This window comes from Dicentrarchus labrax, unplaced genomic scaffold (assembly GCF_905237075.1).
Source record: "Dicentrarchus labrax unplaced genomic scaffold, dlabrax2021, whole genome shotgun sequence".
Lineage (NCBI taxonomy): Eukaryota > Metazoa > Chordata > Actinopteri > Moronidae > Dicentrarchus > Dicentrarchus labrax.
The window spans coordinates 7,702,696-7,727,901 of record NW_026136711.1 but is presented as its reverse complement, the minus strand read 5'-3'; the positions used below and the strand labels follow the sequence as shown (position 1 = coordinate 7,727,901).

Genomic DNA, 25,206 nt, shown 5'->3' with positions numbered 1-25,206 from the left:
TAGAGGGACAGTCAGGGACTTTTACAAGGGTTATCAAAGTCAGTGCTGATGCCTGAATACCTTTAAGGAAGAGATCAAATGGTAAAGCATGTGCTTTTGTTCTGAAAATGTATGCTATGCCATTCTGTAACGTACCCTCATGGGTGTTTGAACTTCTCTTTGTGCCACACTTCTTCCCTGATGCATCCCAGCATATGCTGTAACAAAGATAGAGGAGAGGTTAAACATCTATCAAGTTTTAGTTGAATAAAGAGTTTCAGATGGCCTGTCTATTGTCATAATGAAGCAGATGTCAACAGGGGAAAAAGCTTTTCCGTATGGACAATAGCACCTTAAGAGGAGAAAAGCCTCTACAGACTTCCTGTACACCTCTGCTTTTAACTAGAAACTGAAGAAAGGAAAGCACTGAGTCTGCAGAGAGTGCAGGAAGTTGTGAGACACTGATTAGCTGCTGAGACAGATGGAATTAGCTGCGTTTCCAGTGAGATCCTGCAGACTGCCTACAGCCTCAGTTCCCAGAGGCCTCAGCGGGGCTCTGGATCACATAAGATGCACCCTGAGAACGTGCCACAAGGTGGTTCCCTCACTTCTACAACCGGTTCTTGGACCACATTAAGGACCCATGCAACATGAGAATTACTTTGGAAGCGAAGAGAATATCTCTGCTGATCAGAGGCCTCACTCATCCAACTGTTTTGCCCACAGCTTCTTTTTGTAGTTCTGGGCCAACTCAAATCCAGCACATACTGTACCATCCCAGGTGATGGATTCCTTCTGTATGTTTTCACATCATTAACCAATCAGATGTGCGCAAAGTCCCTGTAAAGAGGGAGATATTTGCTGGCAAGCTGAGCCAGTAGTAGATCAGGAAAGGCCCTAGGGCCAGATGGCATCCAGGCACGGATGCTCAAACCCTGCACTATGGAGCTCTCTGCGGACTGCCTATCTGACTAATGAAAAGTGTGTAGACTAAGATTTTTCTCAGCGACTAACAGTTAAGTCGACTATTAGGATGCAGCCCTACAAGTAAATATTCTTGATGAAACAACAGTGTGTGGATCTGTTCACTGTCTGCTGAGTCCCATTCATGTATGCAATGAGAGCAGAATATCTAGTGCTTTGTAACTACTACACAAATAAAGGAAACTGAACTGGACTAATACGCAAATATACAAATGTAGATGTCAGTTAAACCTGGCTTGTATGTTTAAATAACCTTGGTTACCCCAGCGCTGTCATCAGCCCTTTGCCAGTAGAACAAGCAGCTCTATTGAGACATGAGGCCCTGGGAAAGGCTGCTACATAATCTGGTGCTGAAACATGCATCCACATTGAGACTGTTGGTTTCCTTTAGGCCAATGTTCAGGGATCTTTTCCTTTTACAAGACCAGACCTCAATACTCGTGAATTTTATTGAGTGATTCTTTGTACAAAAGTACATTGCGATTTGTAAGGTTTTACAGCCAATCCATAATGTTTTAAATTGTCTCAGATACTCAGTGTTGCCAAGCTGGCCCTGCCAAACTAGAGTGATATATTATGAGTAATGTATAAAGCTCTCCTCGTAATGTAACACATGGTTGGCACTTTGCCTCAGGCTCTTGCCTTCAGCTCAGTGGACACTCACGTCACAGTGACTGAGACCCAGATGCGACCCTGGTGTCTACACACTTTTAAGATTGTGTGTGTTCCTGTGTACACATGCACTGTTGATTCCAAGGCACGTTGTTTCCAAATCCCAAACTGGAACTACTTTATACCAAAGAAACAGGGAAATCTGTTCACTGGAACATTGCTTTTTACAAAAAAACCTGAAAAACTACATCCTCAATCAACCTCTTGCTATGAGTGATGGGGTCTTACATGAACATTTTCTGCCAACATTCATCGGTTTTCCCATGAGAATTTTTTTGTATTTGTGTTTTGTCTATGTTCTTGTCACTGGTTTGAAGTGAACCAAATGGTGATGTCATGTATTTCTTTGCACCAATAAGAATTCAGCAATATGTTTGTGAAAGAGGTAGGTGGATGCCGGGGGTCTGCAAACAATGGGAAGTTAGTCATTGTAGTTTGGCCTGCTGATTTGACCCACTTACTAACTGGGTGTGCTGGGACATGCAGCTTATGGAGGCAAGGCGATTTCGATAGTACCTTTCAACAATAAGGCAATAATTCAAAGTGCTTTACATAAGACATAAAGGCATCAAGACAAGATAAATAAAAGGCACTAAAAATCAAAATACATAAAGAGTAGAATAAAATCGAAGATAAAAGTGAGATACAAACTTTAATAAATTGAGACAGGTTAAATAAGAGAATAAAAATGAGCCATGAATAAATATGGTTCCCTAGAATGATTGAATTGCACTCCTGAGTCAGTCTCAGTCTAATCTGAACACACAGACATAAAACACATTCTTTTAGATTCAGTGTGATTACACTTTCCTGAGGATGTCATTATCTGTGATGCATTTGTAGAATAAATGTCCATACATTTGCTCAGAAATCCTTATAACTGCAGAATCACAGAATCATCAAGTTTTTACTTTTTCTTCAAAATAATACAGTAATATTAGTCTTTACATAGGTGCAGTGCAAACTGGAGCTGCTAATGGCTAATTTGTCATATTGGTGACAATTGGCCTGAATGTAAACAAATAAAGGCTTCAGAGACGGGACTTCATTTGTAGCCCACAGCGTAACTAATTGAATCCATGGCAGCATTATACTTACACTTTACATCCTCCAAAGCAACAAGCTACAGCCTGATTACCCAACCCCTTATTGTGTCTCCAGCAGTGAGGGTCACCCTCTGTACCCTAACACTGTATGGGGCAGGTCTTGTGTAATGTAATGAAACAGGTTTTTTTTACCTTGGCAGATCAGAGTTGACTGGACATTTTGTGAAGTGGTGCAGTGTTGGTTGGTGGGCTTATGATTGATTTCAGTGCGCCACTCTGGCAACATTAACTGCGGTGTTCCTTAAGGGTCCATTCTTGGCCCACTGCTTTTCTCACATATTCACAAAAACATCTGTCTGATTGTACTAATTCCATTACATTTAAGGCAGATCATCCAGACCCACGGTGCTCTTTTCAGCTCCTTCACCGACTCCAACTGGTGGAGAACGCATATATCCTCATGTGCCTTAGTGTTCCCTTAGATCAGTGGATGCTGGTTGCTCCCAGATCCCGGCTTGTGACCGTAGGTAACCAGGCCTTTGCTGTTAGAGACCCAAGACTGCCTATTGCCTATACAAAGTGCCTTGTAGCCTGGTTAAGTAAAGTGCAATATAAATAAAAAGATTTATTATTAGTTATTTTAACTTTATATGTCGTTAAAATATTAAACAATATGAAAATACTAACCTTTGTCTTACAAAGCTAAGTATTTGGTCATTAAATCTGACCAAAATCCTTTCTTCATTAAAGATTAACTCAAGAAAAGTCTATGTTGTTGACTTGCTGATATACATAAATAATGCCTGGTGTATCATTAGTAATCATGTGCTTCCACTAAACACCAGAACAAAACTATCTATCTCTAGACAACAAAGATGTCCATTTAGAGACACAAGCAGATGTTCTGTGTTTTAGTGCCCCACAGCTCAGGACCTCCAATATGGCTGCCTGGGGGTGCATTATGTCATCCAAAAGCCCTTTTTATCATCATGTTTGAATGTCCTGGAGCAAAGACGTCACATCAACATGTTTTGAATTCACATTTACAACTAACAGTCCTTAAATGGAATGGAATTAGTACAATCAGAATGTTTTTGTGCTGCCATGTCACAGCCACATTTATTCATTTGGGATGACACAGGACAGATATGCAAATTTCAAACATCATTAAACCGAACACAGACCTAGGATGTCTTAGGGGTCCAGTCAGGCAGATCCGATCTGGCCCATTGGGTTTCATTGTAAGACCCCAAACTTGACACCATGCATAGACTACCCAAACAGTTTGTGAAAAGGGACATGCAGAATGCCATGTAAATACCTCTTTGGGGACTGGAAAGTGATGCAACATGGTCATCACCTGCTGTAATAACATGACTCTCAACACAAACAACGGCAGCTTTAAGAGGACATGTTATAGTTTCTGCCTGTAGTTCCTGCCGGATTCTCTCTGGCAGACTGAGGTGCAGCGCTCGCGGCTGGCTCATGTGGACCTGCTGACCATATGGGAAGAGATCCTTTGAGCTGTTTTACACACAATCACAGCTTTTTCAAATGGCATTTGGGGTTGCTTTAAAACAATGGTGCACTGTTGACATTCAGTGTGACTGCTGATTGGGTTGACATTTGCAGAGTTCAAGGGCTACTCATTTGAATAGCTGTTATAATGCTGTTAAATGATGGAAAAAACACACACAGGCAAAAGCAAACAGTTCTTTACAAATGAGCCAAAATGGCACAGCTTTATTGTTGTTTTTCCAGTGCAGAGTAACATGCAGGCTTCAACAGCTTTTAGCAAATCAATATCACTCAATACAGTTGATGTTTATTATGTGTAAAGTACAGATTAAAATAATTGGATGAGGATTTTGAAAACTGTGTTGAGGAATTTTCCAAATCAAACAGGATAATATCTGACCTTTATAGAGCCTGTCCGACAGCAGCAACTGTTACTGATCTTTCTCTTAATTCAAGGGAAAGGTCAGAGCATTGTGACATGTTGAACTACTCCACATTGCAGCAGTGTTGTTGTTTTCCTGCAGCCAGAGCCCTCGCTGAGAGAAGGAACAGCTGACTCCACTTCAGGTGTTGGTTTTGTTTTTCCTGTTTAAAGGCTGGCTTTGTCCTCTAGCTTAGTGCCAGCTTCCATCACCACAAAGGGTGATGGCAACGGAGGCCGTGGATGTTCACTTCTGCTTAAAAGTCCATTCATCAGCTCACGACAGGAATGCATCTTCCTGTCAACACAGGGGGTTTGAATCAGTGCTGCTGCAGCCCGCCTTCAGAACCGCTAGGGTTAAAAGGGTGAGGGAACATTTGAGGTAATGTGTACCTCTTGATTTCAGAGTTTCACAGTCTGAAACTTCTGACTTGTAATGCCATGGCTGAGTTTTTTTCTGCAGTGTAGAAGGCTGAGACACAGGGAGCCAATTTGTAGCAACGCATAATTTGGATGCCTCCTCCGTATCGAGCAACATCCCTGGAAACCAAAGCTCCCTGCCGAGCGCCTGCTGGTAACCCATGCATATTTCATGAAATCAGAAGCTGATTAACTGAATGGGTGTGAATTGTTGCATTCAACAAAACAATCACTAATATAAAGAAGCATCCTTTTTTAGTTAAAATCCAGGTGGAACAGACATGGCCACGCACTCCATGACCTCTGCTTTTCACACATATTATTTAACGTGTTTAATAACTTGACACAGACTCAGCATGTCATTTGGACCTGCTAATGTCAATTCATGAATTCAAAATAAAAGCCCCTCTACAAACTGTTATTTTGCAACCTAGGGAAAGACTATACCTAACAACTGTGATTGGCTCATGTAGAAATTATATCAGCTATATAAGCTTTATTAGCTAGAACTTTTCTTTTTCTATACACATGGTCATGTAAGAAATAAATTGTGGCATAGGCTACAAAGACACAAACCTGAGGCACATAGATTACCTCTAAACCAGTGGCTCCTACCCGTTTTCCTTAAAGAACCCTTTTCTATCCTTTAGTAAACTAGACTAGACTCAGTGACATACTTTATGGATATTTTATATTCTATTCAAAACTGTACAATGAACCCAAATAATGAAGTTTGTGTTTCCTGTTTAGGGAACTTTTTATACAATTCTCTGTCTGTATTATGTATCGTATCATTTTTAACAATCAAACAGACTTACTAGGCTTCTTTTTTGACAAATTCAGTGTGTCCCTGGCGATTGGCCATTGTTCTATTAAACAATTTACGTTGACTTTTCTTCACAGAACCAAATGCTGAGATATAGTCCTACTGCATATACTTTTTAAAGTTTTCTTACACCAGGATACTAGGATTGAAACTGTTTTATTACATCTATCTATGCATTTCTCATGTTGCTTAATCAGATTCTCTTAAAACGTGTTATTAAAGATCAAGCTATAGTTTCAGAAAACTTTGGCTAGTCTCTTCATCTACAATAGATCTCCAATCCGAAACAGGGATCTCACAGTATAATGTCTGTTGGTCGTATGGTCGAAATTATGAATCAATTGATAAAATGAGATGAAATAAATTAAATTAAATGATAACAGTAGATTTAACTAATTACACATTTTAGCCATCTTACATTTGCTCATCAGAAAAACTACTGCAGAGGACATGTAGCCCCTCGTAGTCGTCTTACTCACTGACTGACCAAATAACCAGACACCACCTGCTGGTGAAAGACAGGAAATTCAGCACACACGTAGTTCGCTCCTTTTTGTTTTGTTTTAATGTAGTAAGACCGTATCAATAATAGTATCTAGCTGGCACACAGAAGAGAAGAACTGCTGTGCACGGGTATTTTTCTCTATTTTTCTCATACAGGTATTTACCTCATACATTTTTACTTAATTAAGGACGTGGCTGCTCTGAGTGACAGGCGGGTGCCGATGCAGGCGGCAGTTTTCAGTAACCAGGCTTCATTCAGCCCGCCGCAGCTCCACCCACACTCCACGTTTTTGCCCATTTTTGGATTAGCCGGGAGCCGGCGGAGTCAGGTCTGCCAAGATGTCGATGGCAAGAGCCAACACCACCATATGCATCCTCGTTTTTTGAGTTAGAGTTTTGTAATCCAATTTTATGCATTTGGTGGTGTGTTCGTAATGCAGTTTTCTTAAATTAAACCCTACCATTGACACATTGATTAGCGTAGCTTCAAGCTCTTTGCTCAGTGAATCTCACAAAATATGAATACTGTATAGGTTCCCATGCATGCATGACCACACAAACCTCATACCACCTCATTATATGCTTTCACTTTTTTGACTACTTTATACAACCCCATACAGGCACACACCAATCTTTTTGTTTTAATGCTAAATTCCCCTCTCACTTATTAATTCCTCCGCAGTCAACAACATGCTATTAATCTCAATCAGTGCACACAGGATAAAAGTCTCCAGCATCCTGTTGACTGGCACAGGCAGCAGTCAGAGCACATGTCTGTCAATGCCCTGCTCTTTGCTCACCCTGTTCTGTCCAAACACACTGTGCTGCCAAACAAGACAGGTCAGCCAGTAACTAAGAGAAGCTGACACTCTGACAAACACAGACAGGGCATTATGACGCTCCTTTGCCCAATTTGGCAAGTTTTATTCAGCCAAATCGGTTCCGATTTGGTGAGTCACTGTTTTTAATTAATCTAAGTGGAAAGTTTCACTCCATTTTGAACAGCACAACAGCCCGAGGGGCAAAAAGGTGACCGAGGTATTAAGCTTTTGTTTATCTGCCCAGGTTTTGGTTTAACTCGGGTCTTAATGCTGGTGCATGTGCAGCCCATTCTCAGATAGAGATGAAATACGTGTGCGGAAGCAAATACAGATGGAACACAGCGTGGGTTAGCTCCATAAAGGGTTCACCTGAGTCCTTTAAAGTCTTGATTTCAGCACATATTATTCCTCTATAACAGCCCACTGACAGTGTGCTTTGCATTTGCTTTTAAAAGGGCCTTTGGTTTCCTGACCCAGTGTTAAGAGAGTCAGTGACATGGGGCAGGGCCGCTCTGTCCCCTACAGTGCCGGGTTAATGGAGATTCCAGAGCACGACACCACCCACTTCCCTTCTCTCTTCAGAGTTCACTTTTGTCCTGTAAATCACTGCTCTGTATCCCTCAGATAACCCTGCAGATTGAGGTCCATGTGAAGGTCACTCCTCTTGTAGAACCGTGCACTAGAGGCATTATTTTTTCTTTTTGCAGAATGAGGTATTTTTCAGAGTTGCAGGCAGAAAGAATCAGCGATGCTGCATTGATGTTTTGACCAGGTATATCATAAACTACAGAGGACGTACAGTCAGTAACCCTGTGTTTCCCAGGAAATAGGAATTTGCAGTTGAGCTGATGCCAAATTACAACATGCTGCACATATCATGGTCGTTCACAGAGAGGCAGCTATTTCTAAACCTTTTAGTCTCCCAGTCAGTTAGTGATGGGAAATAATGTAAAATTATATTCTATTTATACTTCTAATACACATTACCGCCTGAATATAGTTAGTCTGGAAGTGATTTCATGCATTTATTTACCAAAACCAGCAACACACTGACTGAGTCAAGTACATTCCAGAAATGTAATATCTCCATTGTGTCCCACGGTAGTTTATTTCCCATAACAACTAAATAATGCCATTCAAGGACAAACCAAAATCCATAAGCATTATAAAACAACTACCCAACACACTGCTGCGTGTGTAAAAGACAGGATGAGGAGATCATTTGCATGATAATGATTTCAGCTGCAGCCAAACAGGATATTGGTGACCTGTGTGTGAACTGCTCAGCAGATGGAGGTGGTATGTTGTATGTGACTTGCCCTGTGTAATGAGGGGCCTGCATCATTAGGTGGCTAATGTGCCCCATCCTGCCTTTTGTGTGTCACTCAGTCAAAAAACAAACAAAAAGAGGATATGTTGCAGCAGAAGTGGACAATAGCTAGTTAGTCCCCCAATCACAGGAGGCTCACACATTACATGACAGCACAAAGAGATTTGTATTCCAATAAAGGCCTCATTATGCTTCAAGCAAGCCCAACCATGGCTCTTTATTGCTGTAAGGAAACTGCAGTTATTCTTCTGGCAATTTTTAATGGTTGCTTAACAGTGTTGGGCAGTAACTCATTATTAGTAATAATATAAAAGTAATAATATCACTTTCCCCAGTAACTAACTACTAATACAAGAGGAGGAGGAGGGTCACCGGTTCAAGTCCCACAGACCACAATATGCAGTGTGGACTGGTAGCTGGAGAGGTGCCAGTTTCACCTCCTGTGCACTGCTGAGGTGTCCTTGAGCAAGGCAACCGAACCCCAAGAAACTGCTCATGGGGCGCTGCTAACGCGCAGCACCATCAGTTCACCATCTCTCTCCCTGTTGCATGTCCACAAGTGCATTAAGTGAGTATTTAAGTCTGTGTGTGTGTGTGTGTGTGTGTGTGTGTGTATTAAAAAAAAGAACAATTTCCCCTAGGGGATTAATAAAGTATATCTTTTTCTTCTTCTTTTTCAATATCACATGTGTGCCCCCAAAATTAATTAGTTACTTAATTATTTTTGTTGGCACCGCCTACTGGTCCAATCACATCCTTGGATTCATTTTTGTAATCATGGAGGAAACTAGTTTGGAAGATGGAAACATTGCAGCTGGAATTATTCCATTACTTTGATTTCAACCAAAAAGAAAAAAAAATGGATTTTTATCGTCATAAGTTTGAATTTGGGGAGAAAGGACACAATGACCAATTTTGTGTGGAGTAGCAGAATATAACTAGTAGTGTAACCAATTACTGTTGGCAGGGAGTATTGAGTATAGTAATAATATTACTTTTAAAAGAGTAACAATGATGAGTAATCATTATGATGAAAGCAGTCAAGTGTCAGACTCTGTATCCTGATGCCTACGCCGCATTTCCAACCTAGCTCTGAGGACATGATAACCTCTTGGCACACACTCTCTGAAAGTTCTTGCCAGGAGTTCCTCTGCCGGCACTGTGACAGTCTCATATGCCTTTTGAGGTTCCTTTTTTAAGTGTCTTGGCAATGTTGTTCTCTGCTGACTTGTGTACTCCCAGAACTTTTTATTTGGGAGGTAACATTCATTCCAGCTACTCAAATGAGGGTGTACCCCGCGTCTTACCCAATGTCAGCTGGGATTGGCTCCAGCCCCCTGCAACCCTCCCAAGGATAAGCGGTTGTAGATAAAGGATGGATGGACTATCTTCAAGTACATCTTGCACATAATATGTAACATGACCTCACTTTCCTCCAGCTCCAGCTGTTTTGGAGAAGATGGTGATAGTAATCTAAATTTCAAGCCAAAACTGGAAAGCTACCTTAAGGCCATTCTATTTTCCTATCACATCTTCATATAAATGTACTGAACTCTTATACAGAGTCCTTACATAGGTACAGCATGTTTCACTTATATGTCATTTACAGTACTGATACATTACTGGCAACCAATTTCCAAGTGAAACTCAAAAATGGGCCCAGACCAGATGATGGTAAAGCCGTTTGCAAGGCCTCTGCCAAGCCTCTCTTCAGTAAACCATAGGAGAGGGACAGATGTGAGTCTTGAGCCAGATGCTCCCCACTGACCCCACACATGAAGCCTGACTCCCTGAGGCCTCCCCGGCTATTTCAAAGCCTCTTCTGCGAATGACGGCTTTCCCCCGGAGATCACACTGGGATTCCACAAATCTCACCCATGCGTTGGCGAGTCCCACTCAGTGTTTTATAGCGGGGCTGAGCCTGATCCTGTTATGCAAAACCCAAGTTTGTTCGCTCCACCATGGCAACCCCTCTCTGATCTCGTTATCCTACGCTGTGGCATCTGCGCGACTTCAGACAAAAATTGCACTTAACTCCAGGGAGCCGCACTGTCACAGCCTATTTTTATATGTGAAGAGTAAGGCAGCTGGTTCACACTACAGTAGATTCAATAAAGAAATGTAGGCCTACAAGCGAGTTCTGACATGTCCTTCCACTGACCCAGCCCTGAAACACTTTGAATGTGAGTCCTCTATTGTTTTACCTCATCTCTCATCTCTAGTTGAAAGCCGGCCCACTCCCCTGGCAGTGGTCTTATCTGTGATCAGAGCCGATCTGTTTATCACAGCACCGACCACCGCTTCACCCCAGGCTCTGACAGCTCCTCATTAGGACCTTTATACGGGCTGCTGGGAGGGGTCCAGACTGCTGACCGGACCACTGCGCTCCAGCACGATGAGTGAGTCCGTTCAAACATCCAGCATGCCACATTTTATTCCAAACAACACTCCAGGCACTCTTTGAACTCAGACGTCCTCTGGAGGTGCTGTGTTGGACCAAATTTACGATGCCCCCCCCCCACTCTCCAAAGGGGCCACTTCAAAGAAAATAAGGGGTGTCGTAGATTGGTCTCAAGCTGTAAAGTGTCTTCTGCCATTTGCTGCTGCACGGTCACTCCCTCCAGAAGGTGAAAATGTATGAAAATGACTGAGGATGAATGATTTCTATGCCACATGTGAATTTAAAGACGTGCTCGCTTTAATGACATGCATCTAAATCCCTCCAGCGAGCAGGTAGGGATCAGTGTGGTAATTAAAAACAGGCCAGGATTTGAAGATCTGGTCTTTTGTGAATAGTTGAGATAGCCTATGGCCTTGTGTCACGTATGGACTGAGCGCGGCAGGACACTGACAGACTGCAGCATGAGTAATGATGTGAGCTTGTGTTTAGCCAAGGTTACGGCCTTCCATTTAAGAGGAACACGCAAGATCCTTAAAACACAGCAGTGGACAGCAGCTTTAGTTTACCCTGGGGGCCAACAACGTGGCTCTAAAGGAAATATACAACCGCACAGTAACTCTGGTTATACAGTACGACTACTACAGTAACATAAATATGAGAAGACAAATAGAGTGGAATAATAACCTCAACCTTATCTTTCTTTCTGGGCTGATATAAGCCTTATGTGAGTTGAAAGTAGGTGAACACAGTGGTGTACGTGGAATTCTAAGAGGGAAACCTGATTTTTACACACGCTTCATGCTCACCTATTTCTTTATTTTCTTTCTTTCTTGCGGAGTGTTGGAAGATAGAAACCACTCTGAGGTTTTTGTGTTATTACAGAGCTGGAGCTGGGAACTGATTAGCCTTTCTTAGGATAAAGACTGAAAGCAAATTGGAAACATTTAGCCTGGCTCTTTCCAAAGCCTCTGAGGCAGGGGCGGATCTAGAGAATATTCATGGGGTGGCATGGAGACTTTGGGCCTGTCCTCACCCAATACGATGTTGTTTAGAAAAAATCTCTGTAAACACGGCATCGTTTCCAGAAATATCTGCGTCCACACGGATTCACTGAAACGACCCAAAACGCTGTAGTACATATGCCAGGCCTGTATGTGGCGCTGTGACGCCGCCACACCAATACACTAATACCGGAAGAGAAGCCATGGAGCAAGCGCTGTTTACAAACGAGTAGTAGTAGTCCGCCATTGTTGTTGTTGTTGTTATGACGCGTCTAGCGGCGGCGGCTGAGGTTAAAGGCTAGAGAGGCGGGGCTAATCCGTTTTCGCTGTCCAGACGACTCCGGGCAATCCGGTGTTTTCGGATTTTCCCACTCTGGGACCCGTTTCCAAAAAATACAGTTTTCACACCCTGAAAACGCCGTATCCGTCTGGACGCGAGGCCGATCCGATAAATTATTTATCTGGAATCGAGAAAAACGTATTCGTGAGGACAGGCCCTTTAATGGGTGGCAGAAAAATATTCAGATTTAATCATAAACAATCAAACAAATCAATATTTGCTTGGAAAATCTCCCAAATCATTATTGTGGCATTGAATAGAAATATCTGCAGGTTAATAAATCGCTTATTTATAAATCTTCATTCAGACATTTTTCAAAACACGTCATTGAATTTAAGCCTATCACTTAAAATGTGGCCATAACAGATCATTTAATTAATTCCTTAATTTTCCAAATTAAATGTGTTATATTGTGTAATGTGTTAATTTGGCCACCCCTCTAGACACATAATCCTTGTGTTTCCTTTACATTACAATGAGCTGTTTTTATCTACAGAGGGAGCAGCTCTTCTACTCTGGAGTCCTCCATGTTAAACCACCATGTTTCTACATTAGCCCAGAACAGACAAACCAAACCTGGGCACTAGTTAGGGCCTTTTGCGTCTTTTGTGGCCAATGTAGTTTCTCCTACATGCTTGGAAGACTGAGCTGTATTCAAATGGTTGCAATTTGCAAATTTGCCACTAGATGCCACTGTTCCTTTAATGGACTATATACTGTAAGTCTCAGCGAGAAAGTGAGAAGGAAAATATGGAACTATCCATGAAGCTATACATAGCATATGTAACAAGTTCATGTGTGCCTCTTGTATCTGGTTATAGTTTATTTTTGACTGGATGGATCCATCCTATTATTCCTCATATTTTCTATGACTAATAACTCTTTTAGTTTCCTACAAAATAATGTCTTCGCCTGTCAATTTCTTGATTTCAACCAACCAACTAACCCCTAACCCAACCAAACAGTTGTTGAGTGCTGCTTATAATTCTGGCAAACTATACTAACTTTCGTCTTCTGGCCTATATTTATTTGTGTAGGAGCTGGAGCGGTTCTGTTTCTCAGTTTGTTTATCAGGTATGTCTTATTGTATATTTGGTTTTATTCCATGATTCATATTTGCCTTTTTTGTTGTATTTTTTTAAATCCAGATTTCCCAACTGTTGCTATAAAGTGCTGTGAATGACACTGAATGCATTTCCTGTCTCATAATCTTCATCTTCTGTTGTCACTAAGAACATGGATAGGTTTTGTATGTTAGACTGTTTTCTGTTATGTAAATAAATTATATTGCAATAAAAAAAATATCTTTACAAACATTTCTTTGCATCACTAACTTATGGAAGCCCGTTTCCACCAATGTGATGGGGAAAAGGGATTCTGTAAGTCATTATTATGAGAAACCTTCTCAAAATGTTGACTTAGTGTGTCAGAATAATGATGAATGATCAATATTTTGACTTAGTATCTCTGAAAAATGTAAAACTTGATCAATATTTTAATTTAGTATTTCAATATTTTAAATAAGCAGCAAATAATGACTTAGTGCCAATGTGACGAAACAAAAAGATTCTGATGACATTGTCATCATTTTGAGCTGTTCAGTCAACATTTTGAGAAAGTTTCTCATTATAGACACTTATCTCTCTCATTGGTAGAAGTGGTAACTTTTTCAATTGCCCATGAGCCTCCTCTTCCTCCTACCTGTTGAACTCTGTGGGCCGGCCCTGCCAGCAGTTGGGATCTCCTCCGGAGTCTCTGGCAGGGGAAACTTTTCGCACCTCCCCCTCCCTCCCTCCCTGCCCCCTCCTCCTCCTCCTCCTCCTCCTCCTCCTGCGTGGTCCCAGCAGCGCTGCGATGGTCAAAAGGTTCACACTTGCGGCGCTCGGAGGACCGGCAGCCGGCGGCTCTGCAGCCCATCAGTCCGTACACAAGGTAACACAACCCGGTGTCTACCGACTGCTTCACTCGTTAAACCGTCAAATGTGTCCGCAGAGTTCCACCGACACTGTCCGCCTGATTAAAACACACAGAGGAATCCGTGGAAGTTGTGGTAAGAAGTTTTGAGTCGCTCACTACGGATTCCTTTTAAAACTTTACTTTGATCGATTAATGCATTGCTGCTGAATGCAATCTCGCAGTGAGTGCTAAAGCTGGGTATGTTTTTCCAGTTATCAGGTGGAAAGTGTGACAGGTCGCACTGCAGTGTGTGCACAACACTCACTGAAGAGGAAAAGTCTGTTTGGATTGTTTTGTGTCTGCGTCTAATCTGGTGTTGCAAACTGTTACTTAAAGACTGAATACTTTAATGTTGCTAATTGCATAGTGTGATAAATGAAACTCCAGAAGACTTATTAAGCCTTTATAATATCTGTGTTGCTATTGTCTACAATAAACAACCATAAAGCAATCTTAGTATTTAACTCTATCTTTAATATACCCCTGTATGTTATAATCTCCCTGTATGTATTCCAGAGTAAGTTAGAGAGTCTTTCCTGCAATGCAAAGGTGTTCAGCATCTGTCTGAGAAGTTGTCCTGTTACAGTGAAGAATCCTCTTATTGTTGTCTATGTTGGCAGAGCTGCATGACATCAGGGATTGTTTAGAGATCAGCTGAGTGTGTGTGTGTGTGTGTGTGTGTGTGTGTGTGTGTGTGTGTGTGTGTGTGTGTGTGTGTGCGTGCGTGCGTGCAGGAGAGAAAACAGAGGAATCCCCCATCCCTCACTACTCTGGGAAACACCAGGCTGTGGAGACCACTCAGTTTGCATTCTTTTGCAGCTTTGCCTCTCCAGCTTTTATTCTGTCTAGTACAGTAACACACTGCGTGTCACATCCAGTGACAGAACTGCTGTGATCCTCACACTCCTCAGGCTGGAAATAAGCTCACTTTAGCGGCAGAGGCCTTTGGGGGGCGGGCTGGGGCTAGTTATCGCCCCGGGGAGGCTGTCATAGGAGCTTCAACTGTGGAAGTTTAGAGAAAAAAATTCCAATTATTCAACTCTTTTTTTTTCATTCTTTTTCTCTGCTTCATAGATTGCGTTTTGTGGTGCAAACTGCTTGGCTTCGACACTGTCAAATATCAAAACCAGCCTTTTTATTTAGATGGTATGGGAAGCTCCAGAAAAAACACTGTATGATAGAGTTTGTGAAGGCTTTTAGAACTAAACACACTTGTTTTACATTAACTTTTTATCATTTTACCGAAGTTCAAGGCTGGTTTAGAGAACCTGAAACATGAGCAGACAAACAAAGCCTTACAGTTGGCTTGCAAATGAAATGTATTAAAATAAAAGAAATAGAAAAGGTTAACTACAAGTGTGAGGTGTCAAGTTGTTGAGGAGTTTGTATTTCTTGCACTGTTTTAATTTGAATGTTAATTTTAATTTTAATGCATGTTTAATGTATGTCTAATGTATGTTTGTATGCTGCTACTGGATAATTGAGTTTCCCTCAGGATAAATAAAGTATCTATCTATCTATCTATCTATCTATCTATCTATCTATCTATCTATCTGTCTATCTGTCTTTGTATTATATAAAGAATGGCAAAGGTAGAGCTGGCAATGTGGATATATATGGGGCCGTTCATAGGGTTAGGGTTAGCAAAGTAGCAAAGGTAACAAAAGCAGTTTTTAATATATTGCACTTCTGAGTGAAATGTGCGAACTACTCCCAAGCTGTTAAGGTCACCGTCTGGTTCCCTCTTTAAATGTGAAGCTCATGACTGAGCTCGCAGATGATGTGGATAACTGTCCTTATTTAGAGCAGATTTACTGACTCTTGGCAGCAGCATTTGTGACAAATCAGTGTTAAATTCAGCACTTCATAGATACTCCGTGAAAATCAGGGCAGGAATACAGCAGTTTGAGTTTGATGTACAAGCCTGTAACCTACAGGTTAGTCAGCGTCCACTGCCATGGGAAAATACGCTTAGTGTCTCTGATGATGTATTAGATCTGTCCAAAAATATTTTGGCGTGGCGTGTGGAACAGAAGGAATTTGTGTCAAATCTGAAGCTTTGTTGATTCTATTTTACAGAATGATCAAAACAGTTAATGATTTTACTCATTACTATCTTTAATTTCTGTTTCACTGAAATGAACTAATGAACTGACTCCAGACTGAAACATTATGTGAAACTTTGAGTCTGAAACTGCAACTCTTATTAAACACATCGTTTAGGACAAGAATCATTAGTCAGAGGAGACTTTGGTCCCTGCTCCTCTAATTACTTCAGAGAATGCACTTTCCAGAAAGTGTAATCAATTTCCAACACACTCAACTGCTAAAGCGTTATGAAGTCTCTATGTTCAGCAGTTAGACTTTAGGGTTGATTGCAGCACAAGATTGTTATGGCAATTTTTCCTATGGAGATAATCAGAGACGGGGTAGAAATGTAAGACTTGGGCGGGTTCCAAGTTTCATCATGACAGCCTGCATAATGATTCAAAACACTGTGCTGCAGCTGATGTTAATGAGGAGCACGTAGCCTTAATGTTAGGACAGCTATGAGGCTGTAAAGTGGACTCTTGTGAGCTCAACTATGGAGCCAGATGTTGGTCTGCTTTCATTTTGAGAAATAAGCCCTTGTCTGCCTGTCTGTCTCTCTTTCTTGCAGAGTAGAGTTGGTTCACATGGGCAGAATGTGCCAGAATCCTTGAAGACACACTAAAGACTGTGGAAGATACCTGATCTCCGTTGTTGTACATACACCTGGAGCCATGGCTGGTCTTCTAATAGCTCAAGTGACACTGCTGAGGTGTACATTTCTCTTTCTCTGCTTGAGTGTCTGCTTGTGCCAGCGTGACTGCACCGGCGTGGACTGTCCCCAGCTGGACAACTGTATCGAAGAAGCGTTGGAGAGCGGTGCCTGTTGTGCTTCCTGCCTGCAAAAAGGATGCACATGCGAGGGTTACCAATACTACGATTGCATCAACGCTGGATTCAAGAATGGCAAGGTGCCAGAGGGAGACTCTTACTTTGTTGACTATGGTAGCACCGAATGCTCCTGCCCCGCCGGAGGGGGTCGGATCAGCTGCCACTTCATCAGCTGTCCTGATATGCCGCCAAACTGCATCGAGGTCTCAGAACCTGCAGACGGTTGCATGCAGTGTGAACGCGTAGGATGTGTTCATGATGGGCAAAAGTATGAGGCCGGACACTCCTTCCACATTGACTCCTGTCGGGTCTGCCACTGCCCCAATGAAGGGGGGAAGCTAATATGCTACCCTGTGCCAGACTGTGATCCACACAATGTCCATAAACCAATGTTAGCTGCACCAACAGTGGAGGACACAGCCAACAGGGGCAACAGGTACCCCTACAGGTTTGACCAGCAAGGGCGCACAGATCAGTTCTCCACACCGCATCGCCTTCCTCCTAATGGGAATCTTCCCCTCTTCAGATTGCCTTTGGATAAGGAAGAGCCAGTAGATTATGATTACGGTCCTACAGACTTTCCGGAGACCTACCCTCAATCTCTGGTCTTCCCCACCCAGTCCTCCTCCTCCAGGAAGGTCATCTCTGTGTCCCGAGGCTTGGACAGACCTGACAGAACCTCTGGCCTTCAGAGCTTTGGCAGACGAAGCAAGCTTGAGCTGAGAGAGCGATACGGAGTTCATGACAATCCTGCAGACAGAGAGGAAGTGACAGAGAGTCCCCAGAGAGTAGAGCAAAGCACTGTCAGGCCACATATGCACAAAGACACCACTACTTCTTGGCAGCCTTCACAGGGTCTAACAAGTGTGCAAAGTGTCACATTCAATGATATGACTACACAGACAGATTTCGAGAATCCGTTGCATGCACTCAAAAGTTCAGATAGTGTCATATTTCCACTAAACCGAGGATTAGTGGGTGAAAAATACCCCGACTATGTGACTTCAGAGAGTGCAGTTCATCACGGGAGAGGCTCTGAGTCGAAGACATATCACCAAAATGCATCAGATGGTGTGACACCCAGAGGTTCAGCAAGTAAGATCAGTGTTAGTCAAGCAGGTAAAGGTGCAGACAGTCAAACCAATCAGCAGAGACCATCAGATAGAGTGAATTTTCCACTATACATGCTTAGAAGCCCAGATAGCCCAATCCATGGCCAGGCAAGTTCACAGGGGACAGTTGTACCGGACAGTGCAGAAGCGATGGATGAAGAACAAATGGAAAAGGAAGAGGAGGAAGAAATAGTAACATTTCATAGTGTCACTGGGCCTGAAGGAGGGGACATGCCCTACAAGATAAAATCAGCACAACAAGAGAGAAACCAAGAGGGGTCAGAAAGCAGCAATCCAACCAACAGCTACGAAAAGACCACACCCGAGTCCAGAACCATTTCCTCCAGGAGGCCTGAGTACCTGACAACCCCAGAGGCCCCTTTCATTACCACCACCACCACCACCACCACCCAGCCGCCAGTCACTCTGGATGAGAGGGAGCCCAGCAGAAAGCCAGGTCAGAGGCTGTTTAACCTTCACATCGAAGACCAGAAAGAGGTGACGGAGAAAGAGGAGGAGAGGAAGGATCGCCCTGTTTTGCTCGTCAAACCGGATGGAGGTAAGTCATAAGATGCCTTCACAACACAGAACACAGATGGTCTGAAATGCTGTCCATATACCAACATGAACTGACCATAGATTAGTTCACGCATTGTCAGTTTGAAATTTTAAAAAAAGGGAATTGCGAGAAGTTTAGAAAAAAATCCACAAAATATAACAAAATAGACAGAGTTGGAAAACTATCAAAAAAGAGAAGAAGTGGGATGGAAACATATTTTTCAAATAAACTTCTATAGTATCTGCTTACGCCCAAGAAAATAAGGAATAAAAACATTTGCCATTTCAGTGATTATGTTCCCATTAGTAAGTAAAAGGAAACTGCAGTATAGAAATGGCAAACAACACTGTTAAATGCTCAGCTCAGTATGTATATTGGTCACAATAAAAGAAGCCTAATCCCTGGCATCCATATCAAGATTGTTGTTTATGATTTAAAAAATTACCATCAGCAAATATATAACGATATTAGATTTCTTAGACTCACAAATATTGATATTGTATTGGTTGGGCTGTACTTTTTACTTTAGTTCGTATTTTACTGTTTTGTTTAGGGCTGCAGCTAACAATTATTTTCATTATCGACTAATCTTAAAAAATGTTTTGTATTAATCGATTTGTTGTTTGGTCCATAAAATATCAGACAGTTGATCCAATTGATCAGTGTTACCCAAAGCCCAAGGTGACGTCCTCAAATGTCTTGTTTTGTCCACAGCCCGAAGATATTCAGATTACTCTCATAGACAACTAAAGAAAGCAGAAAACATTCACATTTAAGAAGCTTAAAAGAGAGAATATGGAAAGACTCAAAATGAATTTGGTAGTTGAGTCTCATTTCCTGGTCGTCAAATACAGCCGCTTTGGGTCCCAAAGCTTCAAGCCACCAACCCAAAGCGTCGCTCTTTGATGATCTGGGAATGAGCCTCAACTACTAAATAGAGTTTTTCCATATTGTCTGTTTTAAGCTTTATTGGCTATGACTGGTTATTTTCAGTCAGACCCGGTTGATTATTGAAATGTCATTAGGAGCACTAGGAGGAGCCAGAGGAACCTGATTGTTTCACAGATTATCTGTCTCATGTACTGCTGTCAGGATATAGTGAAAGTTTCAGCAAATGAGACAAAAAGTTACCTACTGCAGCTTTAAGAATGTAATGTTGTCACCTCCTCTTGGATATGTAACCATAAATATAATATGGTAATAACTTCATATTTTTGTTTTGTGTTATTTCATTTTGAGGGTGTAACTTTGGGCTTTGGGAAACAGTGGTCGACATTTTTCACCATTTTATGGACCAAAGAACTAACTGATTAATGGAGAAAATGATCGACAGATTTATCGATAATGAAAATAGTTGTTAGTTGAGGTGTGAAAGTGAAAGTGGTGAGAATGAGCCAAAAAAGCATTTTTGTGGACTTGTGCAGCACTTCATAAATCTTAATTATATTGCTAGTTTGTTCCAAAATAAATCATTTAATTTACTCAGTCTTCCCAATGTTTAGCTGTACAACATTGTCCCCACAGAACAATGCTCCCTTTCTCTGTTCCGTTCTGAGCCAAGCTGTATGTCATGAGCGTATGGAAGGAGTGGAGACACTCGCCGGTCCCCAGGTATCTGAACAGGAACATAAATAGTGAGCTCTGGGTCTGTCTGGAGCAGGGAGTCAAACACTTCTCCCGTGGTGAACATCCTCTCACAGCAGCCTCATACCAGTCACCACTATCCCTCACCCGGCGCACAAGGCCTCGCCACTGTTTTACTGCACGCTGCTTCAGCTCTCCCAGAGGAGCTTGAGAATCTGGATTTGGCGATAAATTCTCTTTGGCCTCCAGCCTTCAGATGCATTTACTCTAGAGATGTATTTTAGGCTTAAAAGCTTGAAAGATTTAGAAACTATAAATTCATGGATTTTTTTTTGTATCCCAATGCATGAGGTGTTTGTGGTGTCCATCAGACAGTGTGGGGGTAATGTGCTTCTTGGATTGAAAAAAACTAATTTCACTCATACAGTATAGGGGCAATCACTGCTCATGCCAAATATACAGTTCTATTTACTTCAAAGAAAGCGTGGAAGTGAAACACATCTGTTCCTGTATATTTAACAGCAAATGTAAAAGCTGTCTGAACTGGCTGAAGCACAGCGTGTGTGATATAAACTGATAGTAGAGCGTGTAGTAAAGGGCATTTATTTAGCAGAAAACGTCATGGACTATTTTTTAAACATTTGGTCAAAATAGTTTAGCAGGTCACTACACTTTATGTGGGATAGCTGAGTTATTTGATCCGTAGCTGATGCATATGAAATGGCTTTTAAAAGGTGTGTGTACTGTAGCACGAGGCTGCACCAGATCCAGATGTTGGTACCCTGCAGGGATCACATATACAGACTGTACACTGTAGCTACACTGTACACTAATATAGGGATTGAGCACAATATACATTAACCATTAAAGAAACACTGCTTTTGTTGTTTTTGTTAAGGTTTCTATTCAACTGTAGAAGTTTGGGGAAATAATATTAAAGGCATTGTAGGGGAAAATATTAGTGGATTTATTTATTTGAAAGTAGTAATTCATTCAGTAATTCATTCAGTAAAAATACTAAAGATTGGAAAAAAGTGCTGCTCTTCTCTGTTTGATTTTTATTTATTCTTTTAATAGGACCTACCACCTTATCTATTGTCCTTTGTTTGAATTTAACTTGGGCAGATAAATAAACAAAGAAATAGGATTATTAATATCAATTAATACCATTTTAATGTAGCAATACATTCTTTCAAAAATTCAACAAAAAGATATTTAAGTCAGTAATACAATTCAATTCAATTTAATTCAATTTTATTTGTATAGCGCCAATTCATAACAGAAGTTATCTCAGGACAGACCGAACTCTTTAAAACATTAATTACAGAGACCCAACAGTACCACCATGAGCAAGCACTTGGCAACAAGGGCAAGGAAAAACTGCCTGTTAAAAGGCAGAAACCTAGGACAGATCCTCCGGCTCTAGGTGGGTGGTCGTCTGCCAATACAGCAAAGGATATTAGTTATTTTTACACTTATAGTGTTACATTGTCTCTTAAAACTGTTTTGCCAATTTATTGCTCATACTGGTGTTGTAAAACGTAGAATATAATTTAAAATAAATGAAAATGAAATTCAATATTTTTTGCTCTGATTATAATGTGGATATAATGTGTTTGCAATTACATATTAACAAGGACATTGTCAAGACATTTTTAATAAAAACAAGGATAATATAAACAGTTCAAGTTTAAACTGCTGTGTTGCGCAGTTCAAAGTCAAATATACATTCATTATATATTCGTTTCGGCATTCTGCATTATCGACCGTTAATTTATCAGCCCTGATATCTATCACGCATCTCTAATTTCATGTTTGGGCGTCCATAAATATGGTTTAATATAACTTGACTATTAAAGTCTAAAGAGTTCCCTTTCAGAAGAGACTAGGATCATAGGATATGATATGTTATTTTTGGGTCAGTGCCTTTGTAAGGGATTAATTTATTTTTAAAAAGACTCATTAATCCCTAATGAAAATAATCATTAGTTGCAGCTCTGTCATTTTCAGACATCATGCAGTCTAACACAGTACCTCATACTGTAGACTTCAAAATGACCTCAGAGTTGTATGGAGTCCTCTCTGAGAGCTCATATTGCACTGTATCATACAGGTGTTGCTGTACTGTGTGTGAAATGACATCATGCACGCTCGACACATTTAATCAAAGTGCTCTTTAAATAGAGCACGTGGATGATAAAACGATCCAGTTCTTAATCTATTAGGAGGCTGGTCTTAATCATTTAATCTTTTGATGAGATAATGTAATTACATAATCACTCCGTGCCACATTTGATTAATTCTCAACTCGTTTGCACATTGATTCATGGTAATAGGGAGGGACTGGCTGCTGGATCACGACCTGATCCCAAAAGTTTCTTCCCCAAAAATAACACATTGCTGTGTCCTCTGTAGCATATGCAGGAGGATAAGCTGCGGAGGAGTTATCTGTCGGGGTGGCAGGGTGCTCTTCTTCCAGATAAACTGCTTCCTTCAGATAGAAACGGCCCCGACCAAAGACAGGTGTCTGCTCGCAGTCTTACAGTGGAGACAGAGGGGAGGGCCAGGCTGCTGATAATGAAGTTTATCGTCTCAGGACAGCACTAGCAAAGCACTCTTTAACATCTGACAGAATTGGCCTGATATTTGTTTTTATAAAATTGTCTTTGTGGTAATCTTCTTAAAGATGAAAAGCAAAGTTTGTCTTGCGCATTATCAGCTAGAAATATATCTGGATGTTTATATATCTGGCAGTCTGAGTCACACTAAAATGAAACACTAAAACTTTTTTTGTCTTTAGACCTTACTGTATCACACCATACTCTTATTAGACATTAATCAGAATGTCATTATTTGAACATATTGAAAAATGGAAAAACTCCAAACTCAGATCAAATTGTCAAACTAGGCAGTGCTGATCAGATATGGATCCAGATTCAATCCAATTGTTTCCTGTTTTTGACCAGTCAAAACTACGCAGCCAATGTGCACAGCTCAACTCGCAGTATCACCGCAGCTAGTTGGAAAAAACAACATGGCGACGACCATAATACCAAACTTCAAAACGGTATTCCACAAACCAATGGGTGACGTCATTGGTTCAGAATTGGTTCCAGCTAGTTCTTACTCCCAAGTCTGACGTTATCTTAACTTAAGTTACTTTACGTGCTTATTTTAACTTAAAACAAGTACTTTTTGTGCCTAAACCTAACCAAACTGTTTAAACTCATAAAATGTGAGATGTTTCATTTGGACATTGCATAGTTAGTGTTGCTGATTTGGCAATGTAGCCCCTGCATGTCCAGAATCTGAGGCTCCTCACCAATTTCCTTTATATATATATATTTTTTACAGTGCAGTTCCTCACCTGTCCCCTGCCTACAGTGCGTTTAAATGACACTCAGCCAGTCAGACATTGTAAACAGTCTGTCAGGGTGATGTAGTGGCTGGTCAATCAAACGAGAATGATTTATTTGTCAGGCAGCGGCTTCACGCTCTCTGTCCCTGGACTCAGGTGAGTCAATCCTGAAGTGGCTTTTCAAAGGCTACTGTCACAATGAATCAGCCATAATGACAACAGCTGTCTGAGGCGTGTGTGTGACTCACATTTCCATCTGTTACACCTGCCTGCTTTGGACTTTTGATTCCCTCAAACTTAACAAAAAACTGTTTTGTGCCACATTTCTGGTGTATTGATTGCATTTATTTAAATAATTAAATGAACATTATGTAATTTTATACCAGCCTGTACTGTAACTGTGACAGGAAACACTACAAAATCTGACACATCAAACAATGAACATACGCTTGCCAAGCTAGCATACAATAATATAGTTTACAATAATAATAGTGGCAGATCGCAGTCTTTTTTTAAAACAATGGTTCCTTGATTTCAGACGAGTTATACAAAAGCAGTCTTTATAATAGCTGATGACTCCATTTTGCTGGCTGAAATGATAACTGTTGCTAGCAGCCTTAGCTAGCTAAAAACAATTTTGTAAGTTGTCTAATTGCACTTTATTTAAATTGCATTCTCCAGCTGAGTCATTTTAAGATGGGAACCTCACCAAAGAGGTAAAGTCTCCATGAAACAGAAAGCAGAGTGCTTCTTGCTTCTGCATATTTATCATATTTATTCCCTATGAACAGGCAGCTAGGGTGGGAGTAGCCAATAGCACTGAGCATGTCTCAGGGCTGCCCCCGACTAATGATTTTCCTAGTCGACTAGTAGTAAAGCCATTATGATATTATTGTAATTATTTAAATACATTATAGTACTTTTATTTCAAGGCAGCAACACTCGCTGACTTTTCGACACAATGGATGATGTATAACATTAACAGTTACTTACAAATGAACTCACTACAAACTCATTCCTTTCCTGTTTCATAACTCTCCTGTCCCTGCTTAAATCTTCATCATTCCCAGAGACCACAGTCTGGTCGGAGTCCATGTAAATCACCTTGCCTCTTACGGCTCTATGCTAGCTACTATGCCAGTAAAAAAACCTCCCTCCTTCGAGCAGTCCGAACAGTTTGATCTGAGTTTGGTGCGTTGAGTTGGACAGACTCACGGGTAGCCTCGCCCCAAAAGCGTAGGCAACTTTATCGTCTATTTTTCTCTAAATGGGACCATAATTTACTAAATGAACGTCATAATGTTTGGAAGAAGATGCTAAACGAGTGACAAGTGTCAAGTCGGCTCATTCTCCGTTAGAGTGAATATGATCGGTGTTTTATTGCAGCCAGTGGAGCTCCCCCTGCTGGAATTTACATAGAATGCAGGTTTTTAAAGACACTTCCGCATTGGCTTT

The 25,206-nt window shown here is 41.2% G+C and overlaps 1 protein-coding gene across 2 annotated transcripts in view; it reads left to right on the top strand.

Annotated features, from left to right (window-relative positions):
• The first annotated feature begins 14,106 nt into the window (after positions 1 to 14,106).
• Positions 14,107 to 25,206, top strand: part of fbln2 (fibulin 2) — a 71,917-nt gene continuing 60,817 nt past the window's right edge. Inside the window, exons 1-2 of one of the 2 annotated variants that reach the window (XM_051414927.1) lie at positions 14,107 to 14,195; positions 16,879 to 18,809. In XM_051414927.1, coding sequence (XP_051270887.1) covers positions 16,982 to 18,809 — 1,828 coding nt within the window. In that variant the 5' untranslated portion in view covers positions 14,107 to 14,195; positions 16,879 to 16,981. Of the gene's footprint in view, positions 14,314 to 16,878; positions 18,810 to 25,206 lie in introns of both variants that reach the window. The other variant, XM_051414926.1, reaches the window with a different exon arrangement.